This window comes from Schistocerca serialis, chromosome 1 (assembly GCF_023864345.2).
Source record: "Schistocerca serialis cubense isolate TAMUIC-IGC-003099 chromosome 1, iqSchSeri2.2, whole genome shotgun sequence".
NCBI lineage: Eukaryota > Metazoa > Arthropoda > Insecta > Orthoptera > Acrididae > Schistocerca > Schistocerca serialis.
Window position 1 is genome coordinate 944,795,774 of NC_064638.1, and position 19,499 is coordinate 944,815,272.

Below are 19,499 nucleotides of genomic sequence, written 5' to 3' on the forward strand. Positions count from 1 at the left end.
TCTCACTTTTTAGAAAAACGCTAAGGTCATTCTTACTTGATCACTGTTCCTACTCAGTATCAGAATCTCTACAACATATGAATTACAAAATTTAAAAGAAAAAAGGACAAAGTACCTAACTGCAAGTAGTGCAAGGCGTACTGTAGATCAAACCAATCGAAGAAAGTCACTGCCAAAAAGAGCGCATTTATATTTACATAACATGGAATATTACAGTATGCTCATACTTATATTAAATATAATATAATATAATGTATATATATATATATATATATATATATATATATATATATATTATATAATGTCAGAACTTATTAAAAACTCGAAGATTAGAAAAAATATTTGGAATCAAGTGGGACACAAACCACCAACACGTAACAAATTCCTTTGCAATTTTGTGACACTATTCATTGGGCATTTTTTTGTTTTTTTTTTCACTGCATCTGGTCGTGGCGGACGCCACATGACACTCGTTCAAGTTTAGAGGTAATCCATTTACTCAGTTTTTCGTTACCAGAGGGTAGCTAGCCCTCTGACCAAATACGCTGAGCTCCCTCGTCGGCGCTAAAGCGACCAGGACGGTAATGTAAGCATATCCAGTTTTTTACTGTGTCCTCAATACTTTAATTGTAGTTGTATTTTTAATTGAAATTTAATTCTAACAAATTTAACCAAGAGCAATGCGTTTTTAATGGATCCTCAACATTTCAATGCCTTCAAATGCCATACTTTCATAATACTCAAGTTGTAATAATTCTTTTACCATGAATATGCCGTTTCTCGTCATTTTATTACACTGAATCATACAATTAACTGCGGGTTTTCGAGAGCTCCTCAGTTTGCTTGTGCTCAGAAACGGCATATATTCATACGGGCTTCAATTGATAGCCAGTATGGCATCTCACAACTCTTCACCGAAGGGAGATAGCGCGCATGTGACGTAGATGGCGTTCTGCCATCTTATTTGCCAATGTTTAAACGCACGTTCAGAGTATTTCATATGCTAGACATTGCTCTGCACGTTTGGAAAGACTCCCTAGCGCGCTATTCCACGCTATGACATGAGAAACCTGGCACGTTCAACGCTCAACATGCGGATGCACTGTCCGTTTGCTGACAGCTTAATCCACAGCCTCCTTTGTAGGAGACCTTGGCTCAAGCTAAATGACGTGACGTGACGGACAGTGTGAATACGCTCTAACGTGGCGGCCAATGATAATTGACCTTAAGCAATGATTTAATTTTTTATTGGCATTTTCCTGTTTGCTACAGTGTCAACTGTTCTCATTTTCTGTATTAAAGAATTATAAGCTGCTACTGTCTTGTCTTGGTTGCTGTATTCTTTACTTAACTTTGCAAGAACATCGTGTGGCAACTATATTTTGTAATAAATTCAGCTAGATCTGTCCAGAACACCGTATTACATCATCCGTTTCAAAATTCAGTGTGTACGTAAAGACAAGAAACACTATACCGATCAAACACGCGAGTCAGACACGTTACAAGGGCCCTGTGTTCAGCAATTCCCAGCCCACCTGCTGAGATTGCACTCCCTGATATGATATGCGCAGACTTTTGCGCAGGAAAGCATTGCTTGTGTGCCAGCCTTTTAGTGTTCAGTTAACAAACATACGCCCTCGTGTTAGTGTTTCCCCTTATATACTACATTCTAAACTAGTGTAACAGTATACTAATAGACCTGCTTGTCTAAGATGGACGAATTGTCGATGATGGTTTAACAATGTCTTCTATTAAGATCGACTTGTTACATAGGTTATAGCACAGTCCAAGACCGTGGGTTATATATTGAATCGAAGCGGCATCTGAGTTTATTTGACAGATCGAATCACAGTATGCTTGTTTATCTTTATGTTTATGTACCTTGATATTGTTTTGTTTACTGTTGTGAATATGGCGTCGTTGGTGGCAGATTACAGTTCTACTGGTTCGGAAAGTAGCAGTGACACAGATTCAGAAGAAGATGTCGAAGAGTAAGCTTAGCACATATTAAGTATTTTCTGAAGCGATTCGTTCGCATTACGCAATGTAAATATTGCGTTTGTGGCTCTGAATATTCGATGTTATTAATACACAATAACGAAAGTACACTGCAGCTGTCACTTTTGTTGTGTAACAAAATGCGCAAATTTTGTTTACAGAACTGAGTATACATTGGAGATTATTTTGAATGTATCAACTCGCATTCAAATAGTTTTACTTTTGTGTTTTTTCATTTGATAGTATGAGAAAGAATGAGACGTTAGCCAATACTGAAACACTTGGGCCAGTCAGGTTCTTGAAAGTTTATGCAGTTAAATACAGAAGGCTTTTCACATAAATTCTATTGTGTAGTAATTGGATGCAAATATGGCGTTAATATTTGTTTAAGAAGACTTATGACATCACTTGGAAGTATAATGAGTATTGTTGGACAGTTCTGTGACTATAGCTTTGAAGAAAATGTTCCTATTTTTAACAGTATTTCCTATCCCATAACGCCTTCGGTTATTGAAGGTTAGTTTGTGGCATTACCCTCTACCCCCCCTTCCCCCTTTCCATATCTAAATATTGCTTGCGTTGACAGACTGATCTGTAGCATAGCCTGAGGTCTGGGTCGGGTGGAAAGTGATAATTTGGTTGTAAGCTGGTGAAGCCAACAATTACAAATGTAGGTTTTTAGTAACAGAATGGTCTGTAGCATAGTCTAATGTTTACATTCACGACATATTTTGTGCACTTTTCGCCATACAAACTAGAACTGTACAGGAAAGTCAGGAAACCTTTATTAGACATTGGACAAGTCTCCAACGAATTTTGGTGCATGTTGTATACATAGGCTACCTGTTACAAACAAACTATGAAAAATGTGTGTGGTACGAGGTTCCTCTATGTAACTTTTACCATTATTGAGCCAGGAAAGTTCTGTCACATGGCTTTCACCCAAGGGAGTGTGCTGATATTGCAAGTGTTGTTTTTGCCACTAACACTGGTTTTCGTAGGGCCTCCTTCCAGACTGATAAGGCTGCAGTATTGTGCTCCTATTTCCAAATCCAAAGCAGCAGTTCCAGATGACCATTTAGAAGTGGGAGAAATGGCCAAAAAGTGTTTGTGTTAAATTCACACTTTAAATTGCAAAGAGAAAATGACAACTCAGCTGCAAAGCCAAAAACTTCTGGGACACTGTTCTGAAGGTTTTATTTTCACTCTGGATTTTGTTTTTGACAGCAAGTTTTGTTGTTTACCACACCAGACAGATTTGAAATAAAAGTCCATCAACAGTCTGAATTGTATCAATGTCTAGTGTAGAAGATAAAGCATGTCTCTTTCAGTTTGATAAAGCATTGTATGACCTACATTGATGCACCACAAGCCATCTTATGGTGTACAGTGGAGAGCATGTTGTGTACCAGTGTCACTTCCCCCCTTTTCTATTCCAGTCACGAATGGTCTGTGAGAACAACAACTGTTTATAAGTCTCTGTGTGAGCTCACCTCTCGAATTTTAACCCCATGAGGTTGTGTTTCTAACTAGACACAGCTGGGAGGAAGCATTACATAGGTTCTCTCTCCTACAGTGTACCCCTCAGAATTTTAACAATTGACCAAACTGATGCACATTATCTCTCTTTTAACACCTGCTACTGGACATTTTTGCACATTCTAAATGACCCTATGACGAAACATGTTGCACTTCTTTGGATCTTCTCTTTTAGCCCTGTCCTCCATTTTGCTGCAAGTTTGCAAGCACTGTAACATCTCTGTGTATAACAGTGCCATCTGCAAAAGTCTGGCAGAACTTCTGACATTATCTGTAATGTAATAAGTGATGGGTTTCGTAACATAATTATGCGATGTGCCCCAAGTTACTTTTATGTCAGAAGATTTTTCTCTTTTAAGAATGACCTGGTGTGTTTTGTTTGCTTGGAACTCTTCAATCAAATCACAAAGCTGGTCAGATATTGAATATGCTTGTGTTTCATTCATTGGGTGCCAGTGTGGTACTGTACCAAAAGCCTTCTGGAAGTCAAGGAACATGGCATCAATTTGGACATTAAAACAAACTGCCTTCTGGGTCTTGCGGACAAGCAGAGTGAGCTGGGTTTCACATGAGCAATATTTGCAGCATCCATGTTTATTTCTGCAAAGATTATTTTCTGTCTCCAGGAACGTCATAATACATGACCTTAAAAAATTTCCAAAATTCTACAGCAGACCGACATCAGTGGTATAGACCTGTACTGTTGAACGACTTTAGTTGCTTTTTTATCCCACAGTCATATATTTCGATATCTGGCATTTTGATATTCTTATGATGAATTATAAGTTATCAGAGGAGCTGCAGTGTATGTCCCTGTTGGTGAAGTAATTTTGAAAAAGGAAATAGTATTTTGGCCTTCTCTCTGTTATTTTTCCTTTTAATGCCATTATGGTGACAAAGTGTCTGAACAGATGGATTTGATTCATTTACCGATTCCATGTAGGACCAAACTTTCATGGGATTTTTTGTCAGATTGGTAGATAGATCCCCAGTTTAAAATTTGTTGAGTGTCTGACAAACCACTTTCCTTATGCTAATTTTGACTTTGTTCAGTTTTTGTTTGTCTATTAAGCTCTGCCTTCATTTAAATCTGCAGTGAATCTCCCTATGCTTTTGAAGCAGCTTTCTAAAATGAACAGCCGGATCATGGTTGTCTTTTCCACCCGTCACAATTTTGTGCAGTACAAACCTGTCTAAGGCATATTATGCAATACTCTTAAACTTTGTCCATTTTTGTTCAACATTTTCAGCCTCAGAGTTCTTGGCTTGATAATATGTGCCAAGGGTATTGGTCAACAAAGGTTACACATCTGAAGTTCATCAATGTTATCTACCATGAAGAGTCCATGCTGGTGACAGGTGTCAATAGAACAAGCCCCAATTCCCAGCTGATGTGCAGAAGCTGGCAGACCAGCATTGTCTAGCCAGAAGCAAATTCTTCTAATGAGTAAGGTGCTTATGTTCTTGCCTTACCTTAACTGACATTCCATTTGGGTAATCACTTATTCATGACAGTGGCATTAACCAACTGCCCATGGACAACAAAGCCATTGAGAATACGCACAAAGCAAGATATTACTGCACTTGATGTAGACCATCTCTCTTTCCCCATATGTGGAATCGACAGCTAACCTAGATGGTGAAGAATCTCTGTTTGGATTTAAAGCTAGTCAGCAAAAAAGAGATAGAACACGCCAGATTACGTTTTCACAACAGCAATCTACATCTACACAGATACTCTGCAAATCACACTTAAGTGCCTGGCAGAGGGTTATTCCAATCTTGAACAGCATGTAGAGAATGAACAGCAATACCTTTCCATGCGAGCTCTCATCTTCCTTATTTTATTATGAAACAATTGTACAACATTTTGTAAGATCATTTCAACTGTTTGCCTTTTTAGAGGACTACTACTGTGCTCGCTGGTTTGCTCTGGTGCTGACCTCAAGATTTCTGAACAAAACAGATTTGGTGCTTACAGTATGGAGATATGTGCAATATAGTGGACACTGGAGAAATGATACCTATTCGCGCTATGAATTTTTCACCCGTTACAATTACCAAGTGCACTGCAATCCATCTTTTGCAGGTACTCAGTAGAGAACCTATTCTGTTCACCAGGCCACTCCCCCTCGCTTGAAGTAATTAGGGAAGGAGATGATATTTGGATGGATAGTAAAGTATGTGAAAATTCAAGCCAACAGAATTGCAGCTATAATAGCCAGTGAGGTCTATTGTTATGCAATGTAATGTCACAGTATGTGCAAGACCTCGCTGTTAAGCACAGGGGACCTCGCTGTTGAGGCGCACAGCCATTAGTCATGGAGAGTAGAACTGGGTGATAGTGAGAAATTTTCACTCACCTCCCGACTGGAAACTAACTTCTTGTGGTAGGATTTAAACTCGGTGAAAGGCCTTAGGCTGCACATGAATGCCACATTTTGGAGGAGAAAAAGGGGGAAGTCCATAATTTGAATAGGGTGGGTAAGGGGTAAGATAGAGCACAACACGATAAACTTCAGTTACTAATCCTCTTCCCCGTGTCCTCCTTTAATAACAGCTCCCCTCAGTTATATAGATAGGAACTGTCCTTTCACTGAATCTTTCTCATGCCGTTTTCTGGACGCACACTCCAGTAGTTCCTGTCTCCAACTAACCTCCACTACCTCACTTCACTCGATTAATTTACACTCAAACTATCCGTGTGAGGTCACCCTTTAGACTGTTGGGCTATTATGTGCGATGCTCAGTGGAATAGCAGTTGCCTGTTACTGCTGTTGTGGAGTTGGTTCACATGCCTTTTGCATTTGTCTTTTGCTCCAATTTGTTTATGTACTCTCTTCGAGTCCGCCTCCATGAACCATGGACCTTGTCGTTGGTGGAGAGACTTGTGTGCCTCAGCAATACAGTACCGTACTGTAGCTGCCACCACAATGGAGGGGTATCTGTTGAGAGGCGAGACAGACATGTGATTCCTGAAGAGGGGAAGCAGCCGTTTCAGTAGTTGCAGGGGCAACAGTCTGGATGATTGGCTAATGTGGCCTTGTAACATCAACCAAAATGGCGTTGCTGTGCTGGTATTGCAAACGGCTGAAAGCAAGAGGAAACTACAGCTGTAATTTTTCCCGGGGGTATGCAGATTTTCTGTATGGTTAAACATTGATGATGGTGTCCTCTTGGGTAAAATATTCTGGAGGTAAAATAGTCTCCCACTCAGATCTTCGGGCAGGGACTATTCAGGACGTCATTATCAGGAGAAACAAAACTGTCACTCTACAGATTGGAGCATGGAATGTCAGATCACTTAATCAGGCAGGTAGGTTAGAAATTTTGAAAAGGGAAATGGATAGATTAAAGTTAGATATAGTGGGAATTAGTGACATTCAGTGGCAGGAGGAACAAGACTTCTGGCCAGGTGAATACAGGGTTACAAATACAAAATCAGATAATAATAATGCAGGAGTAGCTTTAATAATGAATAAAAAAGCAGGAATGCGGATAAGTTATTACGAACAGCATAGTAAGCACATTATTGTAGCCAAGATAGACACGAAGCCCACACGTACCACAGTAGTCCAAGTTTATATGCCAACTAGCTCTGTAGATGATGAAGAGATTGAAGAAATGTATGATGTGATAAAATAAATTACTCAGATAGTTACGGGAGACAAAAATTTAATGGTCATGAGGGACTTGAAATTGATTGTAGGAAAACGAAAAGAAAAAGTCGTAGCCAAATATGGACTGGGTGTAAGGAATGAAAGAGGAAGCCACCTGGTAGAATTTTGCACCGAGTACAATTTAATCATAGCTAACACTTTGTTTAAGAATGATGAAAAAAGGTTATACACTTGGAAGAAGCCTGGAGACAATGGAAGGTTTCAGATAGATTATATAATGGTAAGACAGAGATTTAGGAATGAGGTTTTAAATTGTAAGACATTTCCAGGGACAGATGTGGACTTTGATCACAATTTATTGGTTATGAACTGTAGATTAAAACTGAAGAAACTGCAAAAAGGTAGGAATTTAAGGAGATGGAAGGTTGTAGAGAGTTTTAGAGAGAGCATTAGGGAATGGTTGACAAGAACAGGGCAAGGAAATACAGTAGAAGAAGAATGGGTAGCTTTGAGGGATGAAATAGTGAAGGCAGCGGAGGATCAAGTAGGTGAAAAGATGAGGGCTAATAGGAATCCTTGGGTAACAGATGAGATATTGAAGTTAATTGGTGAAAGCAGAAAATATAAAAATGCAGTAAATGAAGCAGGTGAAAAGGAATACAAATGTCTCAAAAATGAGATCAACAGGAATGCAAAATGGCTAAGCAGGGAAGGCTAGAGGACAAAAGTAAGGATGTAGAAGCATATGTCTCCAGGGGTAAGATACTGCCTGCAGGAAAATTAGAGAGACCTTTCGAGAAAAGAGAACCCCTGTATGAGTATCAAGAGCTCAGATGGAAAACCAGACCCAAGCAAAGAAGGAAACAGGAAGTTTCAACCCATGACAACGCAATCGTCGTAGCACTCACACAGATGAAGCTGCTGAAGTTACTGTTCTCGCTTCCATTGCTATGAATCAACATGTGAGCACACGACAGCTTGAACAAGAGGTTGGCATTCCTAAAACCAGTGTACATTGTATTCTTACACGTCACCGGTTCCATCCTTACCTTGTATACCTACATCGAGAATTGCATGGGAACGATTTCCAGAATCGTGTACAGTTCTGTCAGTGCGCACAGCAACAAATCCTCGCCAACCCGAACTTCTTCTCCAATATTCTATTTACCGATGAATGTTCCTTCTCAAACAAAAGACACGTAAATACAAGGAACATGCATTATTGGTCCAGCGACAACCCACGATGGCTGAGACAGGTGGAACATCAGCATCAGTGGGAAGTTAACGTCTGGTGTGGGATGCTTGGTACTACAATTATTGGCCCTTATTTCATCAATGGTAGTCAAAATGGCACAGTGTATGCCAGCTTCATCAGATGAATTCTTCCTCCTATTCTGGATGAAGTGCCCCTAAGAACCAGAATGCTTACATGGTATCAACACGATGGACGTCCAGCATATAATGCCTTTCATGCACGTCATGTTCTGAACTGAAGGTATCCTGCCAGATTGATTGATTGAGGAGGAACAGTTACTTGGCCTGCTAGGTCTCATGATTTAAATCCTCTTAACTTTTTTTTTTTTTTTGGAGGGGGGGGGGGGGGATGCATTAAAGACATTGTCTATCACGATGTTCCAACAACTCCAGAGGACATGTTGTTGTTGTTGTGGTCTTCAGTCCTGAGACTGGTTTGATGCAGCTGTCCATGCTCCTCTATCCTGTGCAAGCTTCTTCATCTCCCAGTACCTACTGCAACCTACATCCTTCTGAATCTGCTTGGTGTATTCATCTCTTGGTCTCCCTCTACGATTTTTACCCTCCACGCTGCCCTCCAATACTAAATTGGTGATCCCTTGATGCCTCAGAACATGTCCTACCAACCAGTCCCTTCTTCTAGTCAAGTTGTGCCACAAACTCCTCTTCTCCCCAATCCTATTCAATACCTCCTCATTAGTTATGTGATCTACCCATCTAATCTTCAGCATTCTTCTGTAGCACCACGTTTCGAAAGCTTCTATTCTCTTCTTGTCTAAACTATTTATCGTCCATGTTTGACTTCCATACATGGCTACACTCCATACAAATACTTTCAGAAATGACTTCCTGACAATTAAATCTATACTCGATGTTAACAAATTTCTCTTCTTCAGAAACGCTTTCCTACCCATTGCCAGTCTACATTTTATATCCTCTCTACTTCGACCATCATCAGTTATTTTGCTCCCCAAATAGCAAAACTACTTTACGTGTCTCATTTCCTAATCTAATTTCTTGAGCATCACCAGACTCAATTTGACTACATTCCATTATCCTCATTTTGCTTTTGTTGATGTTCATCTTATATCCTCCTTTCAAGACACTGTCCATTCCATTCAACTGCTCTTCCAAGTCCTTTGCTGTCTCTGACAGAATTACAATGTCATCGGTGAACCTCAAAGTTTTTATTTCTTCTTCCTGGATTTTTCTTTTGTTTCCTTTACTGTTTGCTCATTATACAGTTTGAATAACATCGGGGAGAGGCTAAAACCCTGTCTCACTCCCTTCCCAACCACTGCTTCCCTTTCATGTCCCTCGAGTCTTATAACTGCCATCTGGTTTCTGTACAAATTGTAAATAGCCTATCGCTCCCTGTATTTTACCCCTGCCACCATTATAATTTGAAAGAGATTATTCCAGTCAACATTGTGAAAAGCTTTCTCTAAGTCTACAAATGCTAGAAATGTAGCTTTGCCTTTCCTTAATCTTTCTTCTATGGTGAGTCGTAAGGTCAGTATTGCCTCACGTGTTCCAATATTTCTATGGAATCCAAACTGATCTTCCCCGAGGTCCGCTTCTACCAGTTTTCCATTCATCTGTAAAGAATTCGAGTTAGTATTTTGCAGCAGTGACTTATTAAACTAATAATTCGGTAATTTTCACATCTGTCGACACCTGCTTTCTTTGTGATTGGAATTATTATATTCTTCTGGAAGTCTGAGGGTATTTCGCCTGTCTCTTACATCTTGCTCACCAGATGGTAGAGTTTTGTCAGGACTGGCTCTCTCAGGGCCTTGTTTCGACTCAGGTCTTTCAATGCTTTGTCAAACTCTTCACACAGTATCATATCTATTTCATCTTCATCTACATTCTCTTCCATTTCCATAGTATTATGCTCGAGTACATCGCCCTTGTATAGACCCTCTATAAACTCTTTCCACCTTTCTGCTTTCCCTTCTTTGCTTAGAACTGGGTTTTCATCTGAGCTCTTGATATTCATACAAGTGGTTCTCTTCTCTCCAAAGGTCTCTTTAATTTTCCTGTAGGCAGTATCTATCTTACCCCTAAAGATAAGCCTCTACATCCATACATTTGTCCTCTAGCCATCTCTGCTTAGCCATTTTGCACTTCCTGTCGATCTCATTTTTGAGACGTTTGTACTCCCTTTTGCCTGCTTCATTTACTGCATTTTTATATTTTCTCCTTTCATCAATTAAATTCAGTACCTCTTCTGTTACCCAAGGATTTCTATTAGCCCTCGTCTTTTTACCTATGTGATCCTCTGCTGCCTTCACTATTTCATCTCTCGAAGCTACCCATTCTTCTTCTACTGTATTTCTTTCCCCCATTCTTGTCAATCGTTCCCTAATGCTCGCCCTGAAACTCTCTACAACCTCTGGTTCTTGCATTTTATCCAGGTCCCATCTCCTTAAATTCCCACCTTTTTGCAGTTTCTTCAGTTTTAACCTACAGTTCATAACTAATAGACTGTGGTCAGAGTCCACATCTGCCCCTGGAAATGTCTTACAGTTTGAAACCTGGTTCCTAAATCTCTGTCTTACCATTATATAATCTATCTGAAACTTGTCAGTATCTCCAGGCTTCTTCCATGTATACAACCCTCTTTTATGATTCTTGAACCAAGTGTTAGCTATGATTAAGTTGTGCTGCGTGCAAAATTCTACCAGGCGGCTTCCTCTTTCATTTCTTCCCCCAAATCCATATTCACCTACTACGTTTCCTTCTCTTCCTTTTCCTACTATTGAATTCCCGTCACCCGTGACTATTAAATTTTCATCTTCCTTCACTATCTGAATAATTTCTTTTATCTCCTCATACATTTCTTCAATTTCTTCGTCATCTGCAGAGCTAGTTGGGATATAAACTTGTACTACTGTAGTAGGCGTGGGCTTCGTGTCTATCTTGGCCACAATAATGTGTTCACTATGGTGTTTGTAGTAGGTTACCCGTACTCCTATTTTTTTATTCATTATTAAACCTACTCCTGCATTACCCCTATTTGATTTTCGCTGATCGTGCACTAAAACTGTTGTTAGTCAGACCATGATATTTTCATTTATTGCTTCTTTGCTACTAATTCTATTTGAATCACATTTAGCAGACAGTATCCACATATGCTGCTGAATGTACCTACAAAATTATATCATTGTATGACATATAGTTCAGAAGATATGAGGGAAGGAGGAGATGAACAGGGAGAGGAAGAGGAGGATATGGACATAGAAAGGAAAGAGGAGGAGATGGGCAGAGAGAGGGGAAACAACAGACGGGGGGGGGGGGGGATGCATGAGGAGATGGACAGAGAGTGGGGGATGGAGAAATTGGACAGAGAGAAGAGGGAGGAGATGGACAGAGAGAGGGGAGAGGAAGAGATGGACAGGGGGAGAGAGGTGCATGAGGAGATGGACAGAGTTTGGGGGATGAAGGAGGTGGACAGAGAGAAGAGGGAGGAGATGGACAGAGAGAGGGGGAGGAAGAGATGGACTAATAGAATTGAAATAAAGACATACCAGAGGAATGCTGGGAACTCAGCTAGTTTTAAACATTTTGTTAGGTTTCTGGTTAGGGATTGAAAATGATGATTCCTCAATGTGCTCATTATTTTAAAATGTATTACCCACCAGTCATAGGGAGCAGACAGAATTTGTCTACACCAGTTTTGTAGACTTTTTTTATGATTTGGCAAAATTAATACTGTATGATATCTGGGGCTGCTCTGTCACCCTGGATGATAACGTGTGTGGAGTCCATCATGAAGAAATCATGTGGACATGCTATCACATGGACATTTAAAACCAGCTCCAGCCCCAACTTTGATGATGAGGATGGAGAGCTATCACTTCTCGTTCTGTGGCATTTCTTCAAGGTATGGCAAGTACATAAAATTTATTTGTTATATAAGGCACCCTGCACGCCACAGATAACTGTTTACCCACCTATAGTAAACATTGCAATAATCACTTATAAACAAAGAACTTCTTTGAAATTCAAGCAAAGAGCTATATTTTACAAACTGATGCAGCAGATATTGTGTTATACTTAGCATGCAGTAGATAAACACCCTGGTCTCTGAAGAAACCCAGAGTTATTCTTTTTGTTTTTAAAGGAAGTGTCCCCAATGTAGTTTTTAAAATTTCTTTTGCAACACAGGTATTTCATGCAAGCATCAAAATTTTATTGCAGTCTATACTGATGAATCTGAACATGAGGACTCTGTTTACTACTCAGATGTTTTCCCACACCAAGCCTCAGGATTTGCCTGCCAAAAAAATTCACAGTTCACATTGAACTATATGTGACCCAAAGGCACTGGAGCAGAAATGTCATGACAGAGGGAAGAATTTGCTCTGTTTACCTCAGTGCTCTTCAAGCAAATCAGCAGGTGTACCCAGCAGAGAAAATGTTCCAGATTATTAATCGTTATCTTCTCTTGCAACAATAACAGAAGAAGAAAGTAAGATTCTGCATGTTGGAATTCAGGGGAATGAGGAAAGCGACATACCACATTTTAACAAGAGAGTTTTATATTCAGATGTGAGGGCAGCAATATATTTTTTAAGTAGAGATCTGCCGTCTATTTTAGCTGATGATAAGGCGAGTGTAATGCACATTTAAAAATATTGTGTGCTGTCTGGACTGAGGTCTAAAGTTACAGATTGGAGATTTTAATGTGTTTCACAGGATTAGCACACTGTGTGTATTTACATTGATGTTTAACATTTTGCTCTGCCAGTCAGTGTCCATATTTTATTGAAATTTAAGTCTGCTCTATTAATACAATGTTGTTATTTCTGGATATGTGAGTGCATGCATATGTGTTTTTTGAATATGTTTCATATTTAACTTAGCGATATATTTATCATTTCGCGATTTTCATCACACTTGCCTTCACCTTTTTTATATTGGTACCACAGAAAATAATACCAATCTGCAGGAATCCTACCACCACCACCACCACCACCACCACCACCACAACCACCACCAAGCTTTAACATTGGTGCCATGAAATTGGGATTATGTTATTGAAATCACCAAATTTAAAGCAAAGCTTTGTATAGAATGAAGCTTTCACTTGGCAGCAGTATATGCTGTCTTGAAAATTTCTGGATTAAGAAGTTTCAATATTTTGTATACATTTCCCCCCATGAAATCATCAGTTTAATGTATGGTGGTATGTGTATGCTTGCATCGTATAGTGCATACTGAGATTCACATGTTTGTACATTTTTTCTATTTGTTGTACAATTACAATAATATCAGACTAACCAGCAATAAAAGTCATTTGAGGGAGGTAGCAACATGATGCAGATACAATCACAGTTGCTATCATCTCATTGGTGAGTAGAAGGATCATGTGACAATGAGAAAATGAGTTGTTGGAAGCAGGGGAAGGGAGAGAGGGGGGGAGGGAGAGGGGAGGGGGGGGGAGTGAGTTGTGGACAGCCAAACCAATTTGGTGAAGTAATACTGTCCCCAAAGGGCCTTCAGCTGTACACTTCCCTCATGTCTGCATAATTTATAAATACACTCCTGGAAATTGAAATAAGAACACCATGAATTCATTGTCCCAGGAAGGGGAAACTTTATTGACACATTCCTGGGGTCAGATACATCACATGATCACACTGACAGAACCACAGGCACATAGACACAGGCAACAGAGCATGCACAATGTCGGCACTAGTACAGTGTATATCCACCTTTCGCAGCAATGCAGGCTGCTATTCTCCCATGGAGACGATCGTAGAGATGCTGGATGTAGTCCCGTGGAATGGCTTGCCATGCCATTTCCACCTGGCGCCTCAGTTGGACCAGCGTTCGTGCTGGACGTGCAGACCGCGTGAGACGACGCTTCATCCAGTCCCAAACATGCTCAATGGGGGACAGATCCGGAGATCTTGCTGGCCAGGGTAGTTGACTTACACCTTCTAGAGCACGTTGGGTGGCACGGGATACATGCGGACGTGCATTGTCCTGTTGGAACAGCAAGTTCCCTTGCCGGTCTAGGAATGGTAGAACGATGGGTTCGATGACGGTTTGGATGTACCGTGCACTATTCAGTGTCCCCTCGACGATCACCAGTGGTGTACGGCCAGTGTAGGAGATCGCTCCCCACACCATGATGCCGGGTGTTGGCCCTGTGTACCTCGGTCGTATGCAGTCCTGATTGTGGCGCTCACCTGCACGGCGCCAAACACGCATACGACCATCATTGGCACCAAGGCAGAAGCGACTCTCATCGCTGAAGACGACACGTCTCCATTCGTCCCTCCATTCACGCCCGTCGCGACACCACTGGAGGCGGGCTGCACGATGTTGGGGCGTGAGCGGAAGATGGCCTAACGGTGTGCGGGACCGTAGCCCAGCTTCATGGAGACGGTTGCGAATGGTCCTCGCCGATACCCCAGGAGCAACAGTGTCCCTAATTTGCTGGGAAGTGGCGGTGCGGTCCCCTACGGCACTGCATAGGGTCCTACGGTCTTGGCGTGCATCTGTGCGTCGCTGCGGTCTGGTCCCAGGTCGACGGGCACGTGCACCTTCCGCCGACCACTGGCGACAACATCGATGTACTGTGGAGACCTCACGCCCCATGTGTTGAGCAATTCGGTGGTACGTCCACCCGGCCTCCCGCATGCCCACTATACGCCCTCGCTCAAAGTCCGTCAACTGCACATACGGTTCACGTCCACGCTGTCGCGGCATGCTACCAGTGTTAAAGACTGCGATGGAGCTCCGTATGCCACGGCAAACTGGCTGACACTGACGGCGGCGGTGCACAAATGCTGCGCAGCTAGCGCCATTCGACGGCCAACACCGCGGTTCCTGGTGTGTCCGCTGTGCCGTGCGTGTGATCATTGCTTGTACAGCCCTCTCACAGTGTCCGGAGCAAGTATGGTGGGTCTGACACACCAGTGTCAATGTGTTCTTTTTTCCATTTCCAGGAGTGTATTTGGCATCCTTTTATGAATTCCCTCACTCTTATATCTTAAGAACCTGATGCCTTAGACCTTTTAATGGTAATGAAAGCTAATTTTATCAATACCTAATACAGGAACAGTCCTACTCATCAGTGGAGGGGGCTGTTTTCAGCCCAGGGAAAACCCCTGCCTGACCTTCTCCGCCAGTAACACCCCTCCCCTTCTCCACTCCATTAATTTTCACTGAAACAAGGCATGTTTCAACTTTGCAAATGTTATTTTTGATCATTACTATGAGGCCAGTGTTAAGGGAGAATATTGCTACAATTCTCTTGTTAAGGTGTTATTTTTAACCTGATTGACCTACAATAGAGGGGGTGTAAAACAACAGTCCATGTAAAACAACAGTCTAATCCTACAACATATAAGATAAACTGTTGCCAACCCCTGTGATGGGAGGAAGTAACATTTACCAGGCTAAGAATAGGGCATTTTTCATTGATACACAGCTTCCATTTTTGGTGAGATGACCAGCCAGTATGTGAAAGTTGTTTCAGTTTAACATATTTTAGCAGAAATGTTTTATTTATAGTAATTAGACATCTACACATTTTGGTTACAGTGATATAATTGTTGTACAGTTCAGTATGTCACCTGATTTCATCCCCAAAACACTGGAAGATTTAATGAATTACAAGTGGGTTGGTCAATCCAGTTCTTGTTCACAACCAGCCATATACATTCATGTTAAAATTGTATGATTTTACCACAGTTTTGCTCTTATATGAAGGGCAAATGGCAGGACAGTTCTATCTTATTGCCTATCATCACTCCTCATTTGCAGTTAGCTCACCGACAAACAGGAGAATAAGGAGTGTTGGTGTTAGTAGGGATTTAGCCCTCCCCACATGACTGGTCCATAAATGTTGACTTTTCAGGGCATGAAAAATGTTGCTGATATATCTGTGGGACACAACTGTACAGTAATATTGCTTGTGAGAAAAGACTTATTTGTTCTTTTCACTAAGTGCACGAGTCATATTCAGCTAGGGTCCCAATGACCATGATGTAGAGCACCTTAATACAAATGTAGTTATTTGGTGTCCAGTAAAGTGAGAGTGGCCTCCTCACTGCTACCTCCAAGACTAAGTGTAAAGTTTAAAACTCACTCACACATCATTAGCTCAAGTCATAAAGTGTTAACACAAGGCTCCCTGTCACATATACTGCCCCAAAACTGTGTGCGCACCTCAGAACTACATGCACTTTATAAGGCAGTTGAGTAGCACAGTACAAAGGCTGTTGGATAGCCCTGAAGATGACTTTTTTAATAAAGATAAAAGAATAGAAATTGTAATCTGTGGCACACTTTATTACTAGCATTATTTGTTAAGTTCATAATTTACTGTACTGTTACAGTGAAGTTTAGTTAAATACAGGGCAAAACTTTCTATAATTACAACTTGTATCCCTTCATTTCAGAACGAACAAAGGAGGCTGCAGTTCTGAGAAGCTTCCTCATCCTGAGTTTGGCTCTGCTGGCATATCCTGCATGAAGAGTTCTGTGTTCTCTAATCCCTTTGTAGAGGCAGAAAATGCAAAGAAAGCCATTCTTGAGAAACATGTTAAAATGACACCAACAAAAGAAGAGATAACGATGATTAATGGGAAGAAAATATGTTGGAATTTCAGGAAAGGAAGATGTAGGTTTGGCCACAACTGCAAATTTGCACATGATTCTGATTTGCCAAATGTGAATACAGAAAATCAGTCTGAAAGTGGTGATGTATATAATGGTCAGACAGTTGTTTTACATGACAGTGTTGGAACTGGTGATTCTGAAATTAGCAAATGTAGTGAGAATTTACTAAGTGTAGTAAGTAAGAAAAAGAGGCCAGGTCTTGCGCAGGAACTTGTTCCTGGAAAGAAGGTACTGAAATTGTACAAAAAACAAAAAGTTAAGGATGGTATTTGGAGTGGTAGCACAGCTGGTAACAAGTGAAAATGTTTCTAACTGGAAATGAATTGCAGTTTTTCTTTTAATTATAAATATGAACTTCTAATATATACATTTTAGTTTTATTAAATGGTATTCTACCAACTTAAAATGTGTTTGATTTTCCAAAACATTATTTCAGTGTATTTGCATTTTAATTTCTTTGAGTAACCAAAATCCACTAGGAAATGAATGTTATACAAACAAGGATTTACCTTTGTGTGTGTGTGTGTGTGTGCGTGTGTGTGTGTGTGTGTGTGTGTGTGTGTGTAAGGCATCACCCACGAACAAATCTATGGTACTGCAATGGCAGTACCTTGCCTCCTAGCTGGTATCCCTGCAACAGATGTAGATTCAAGACCTGTCCAGTGCATCCTCTCACTACCACTGACCCCATTCCTGTCACTGGCATCTCCTGCCTCATTAAATGCAAGGCCACCTGTAAGAGCAGCCATGTGACCTACCAACTTAGCTACAACCACTGTGCTGCATTTTAATTGAGCATGACAACAAACAAGATGTCTGTCTGCGTGAATGACACAGAGAGAGGTGGCGCAGTGGTTAGGACGCTTGACTCACAGAATGACAGTTCAAATCTGCGACCAGCCATCCTGATTTAGATATTCTGTGATTTTCCTAAATCGCTGTTGGCAAATGCTGAGATAGTTTCTTTGAAACTTTGTGATCTATCTCTACTGACCTCACTGTAAATGGAACCTTAAACTCTAACTTTTCTTCCTTCGCATGAAAGGTCATGGCCAAACTGTGGCAAAGAGACAGCTGTACCACTCAGTTGCCAAACATGCCACCCAACGTTATGTGCTTCACTTCAATAACTGCTTCACAGCCTGTGCCATTTGGATTCTTCCTGCTAACATCAGTTTTTCTAAACTGCACAAATGGGAACTCTCTACAACATATCCTTTGTTCCCATGATCCCCCTGGCTTCGACCTTCACTAGCCCCTGTATTCCACCTGCCTTTCTTCTTCCCTGCTCCCACTCCAGTAGTACACGTGCCTATCCACCTGTGTAGTCATTTCTTCTTCTCCTTCTATGCTCCCTTTCCTCGTCCCTCTTGGCCCCTCCCCCTCCACCAGCACTGCCTCTTGATGCTGCACCTGGCAACTCTATCATGTCCCCAACATGTTCCTACATGCTTCCAGAGGCAGCACTAGTATCTTCCCTCACCTCTAACCTGCTACCGCTCGTCTCACGCCTCTTCCATACCCCCACTGCTCAGATTCAGTTATGTTCAGGCCTTAGTGCCTGGAGACAATGGCAATGAGTTAGTCTTGTGTGTGTGGTTTCTATTTGTGAAGAAGGATGATTTCCCAAAGCTGAAATATTTCCATCATTCTTTTTCATTGTGCCTGTCTGCAACATGGCATCTCCTCTTTGTGGTGAGTAGCAGTATGTCCTTTCCGTGTTATCAGTAATAATTGCATTATTTTTGGAAGTCAATGATAACAGCAGTGTATTGCTGAGGGAAACTGCTTAACTAAGGAAAGGGCTTCTTCAATGCTCTTGCCATTGCTAATGTTCTAACTGTGACGCATCATATAAGCCACATTCTCTGTCTATGGCATGCTGCCATTCAGAGGCAAAATGCACACTGGGTACCTCATCTTGTGCAATTTGCATATACTGTGTAAATGGTTTTGCCTGCTGTGTTACTATGACAAACTAAACTGTATCAATACAGTTCATTGGAGATGCAGTGCCATCATTATTTGTGCTTTCTGTATAATAAAGTGTGTATTCAATAAACTGTAGTTTTCACAACTTTAAAACCAGTAATCAGGTTACACCAACTTCACATATGCAGTATAAAATGTACTATAGACCTGGCACTACTCAGATTCCATTAATTAAAGCTGCCCTTGCAGATGATGTGAAAATGGAGTATAGGGTGACCATGGATTTGGACAAAGACAGGGTTTCCACTTAAAGGAATCATGTGGGATGTGCTCATTGACAACACATGCAACTACAGTGCTCTAAAGCAGAAGCTGTTGGCTCTCCAATGTGCACATTATACAGAACTTTCCTCTTAGGCTTTCTTGAAGTACCCTTGTTAACTTCACTAGTGATTCTCAAAGATGCCAAAAGAACACAGAAACCCAATTTTGGAAAACAGTGGGCTACTAAAT

The 19,499-nt window shown here is 41.0% G+C and overlaps 1 protein-coding gene across 1 annotated transcript; it reads left to right on the forward strand.

Moving 5' to 3' along the window:
• Window positions 1–1,716: 1,716 nt before the first annotated feature.
• On the forward strand, window positions 1,717–17,460 carry LOC126412555 (uncharacterized). Its single transcript, XM_050082209.1, has 2 exons — window positions 1,717–1,991; window positions 16,835–17,460. The coding sequence occupies exons 1-2, from the start codon at window positions 1,870–1,872 to the stop codon at window positions 17,352–17,354; spliced, it is 642 nt and encodes a 213-aa protein (XP_049938166.1). The 5' UTR covers window positions 1,717–1,869; the 3' UTR covers window positions 17,355–17,460.
• The last annotated feature ends 2,039 nt before the right edge of the window (window positions 17,461–19,499 follow it).

What these genes read in the sequence shown, in the direction of transcription:
- LOC126412555 (XM_050082209.1), top strand. Translation starts at nt 1,870, where the DNA reads ATGTTTATGTACCTTGATATTGTTTTGTTTACTGTTGTGAATATGGCG. An exon ending in TCAGAAGAAGATGTCGAAGA is followed by an intron (nt 1,992 to 16,834) that starts GTAAGCTTAGCA and finishes CCTTCATTTCAG; the next exon opens with AACGAACAAAGGAGGCTGCA.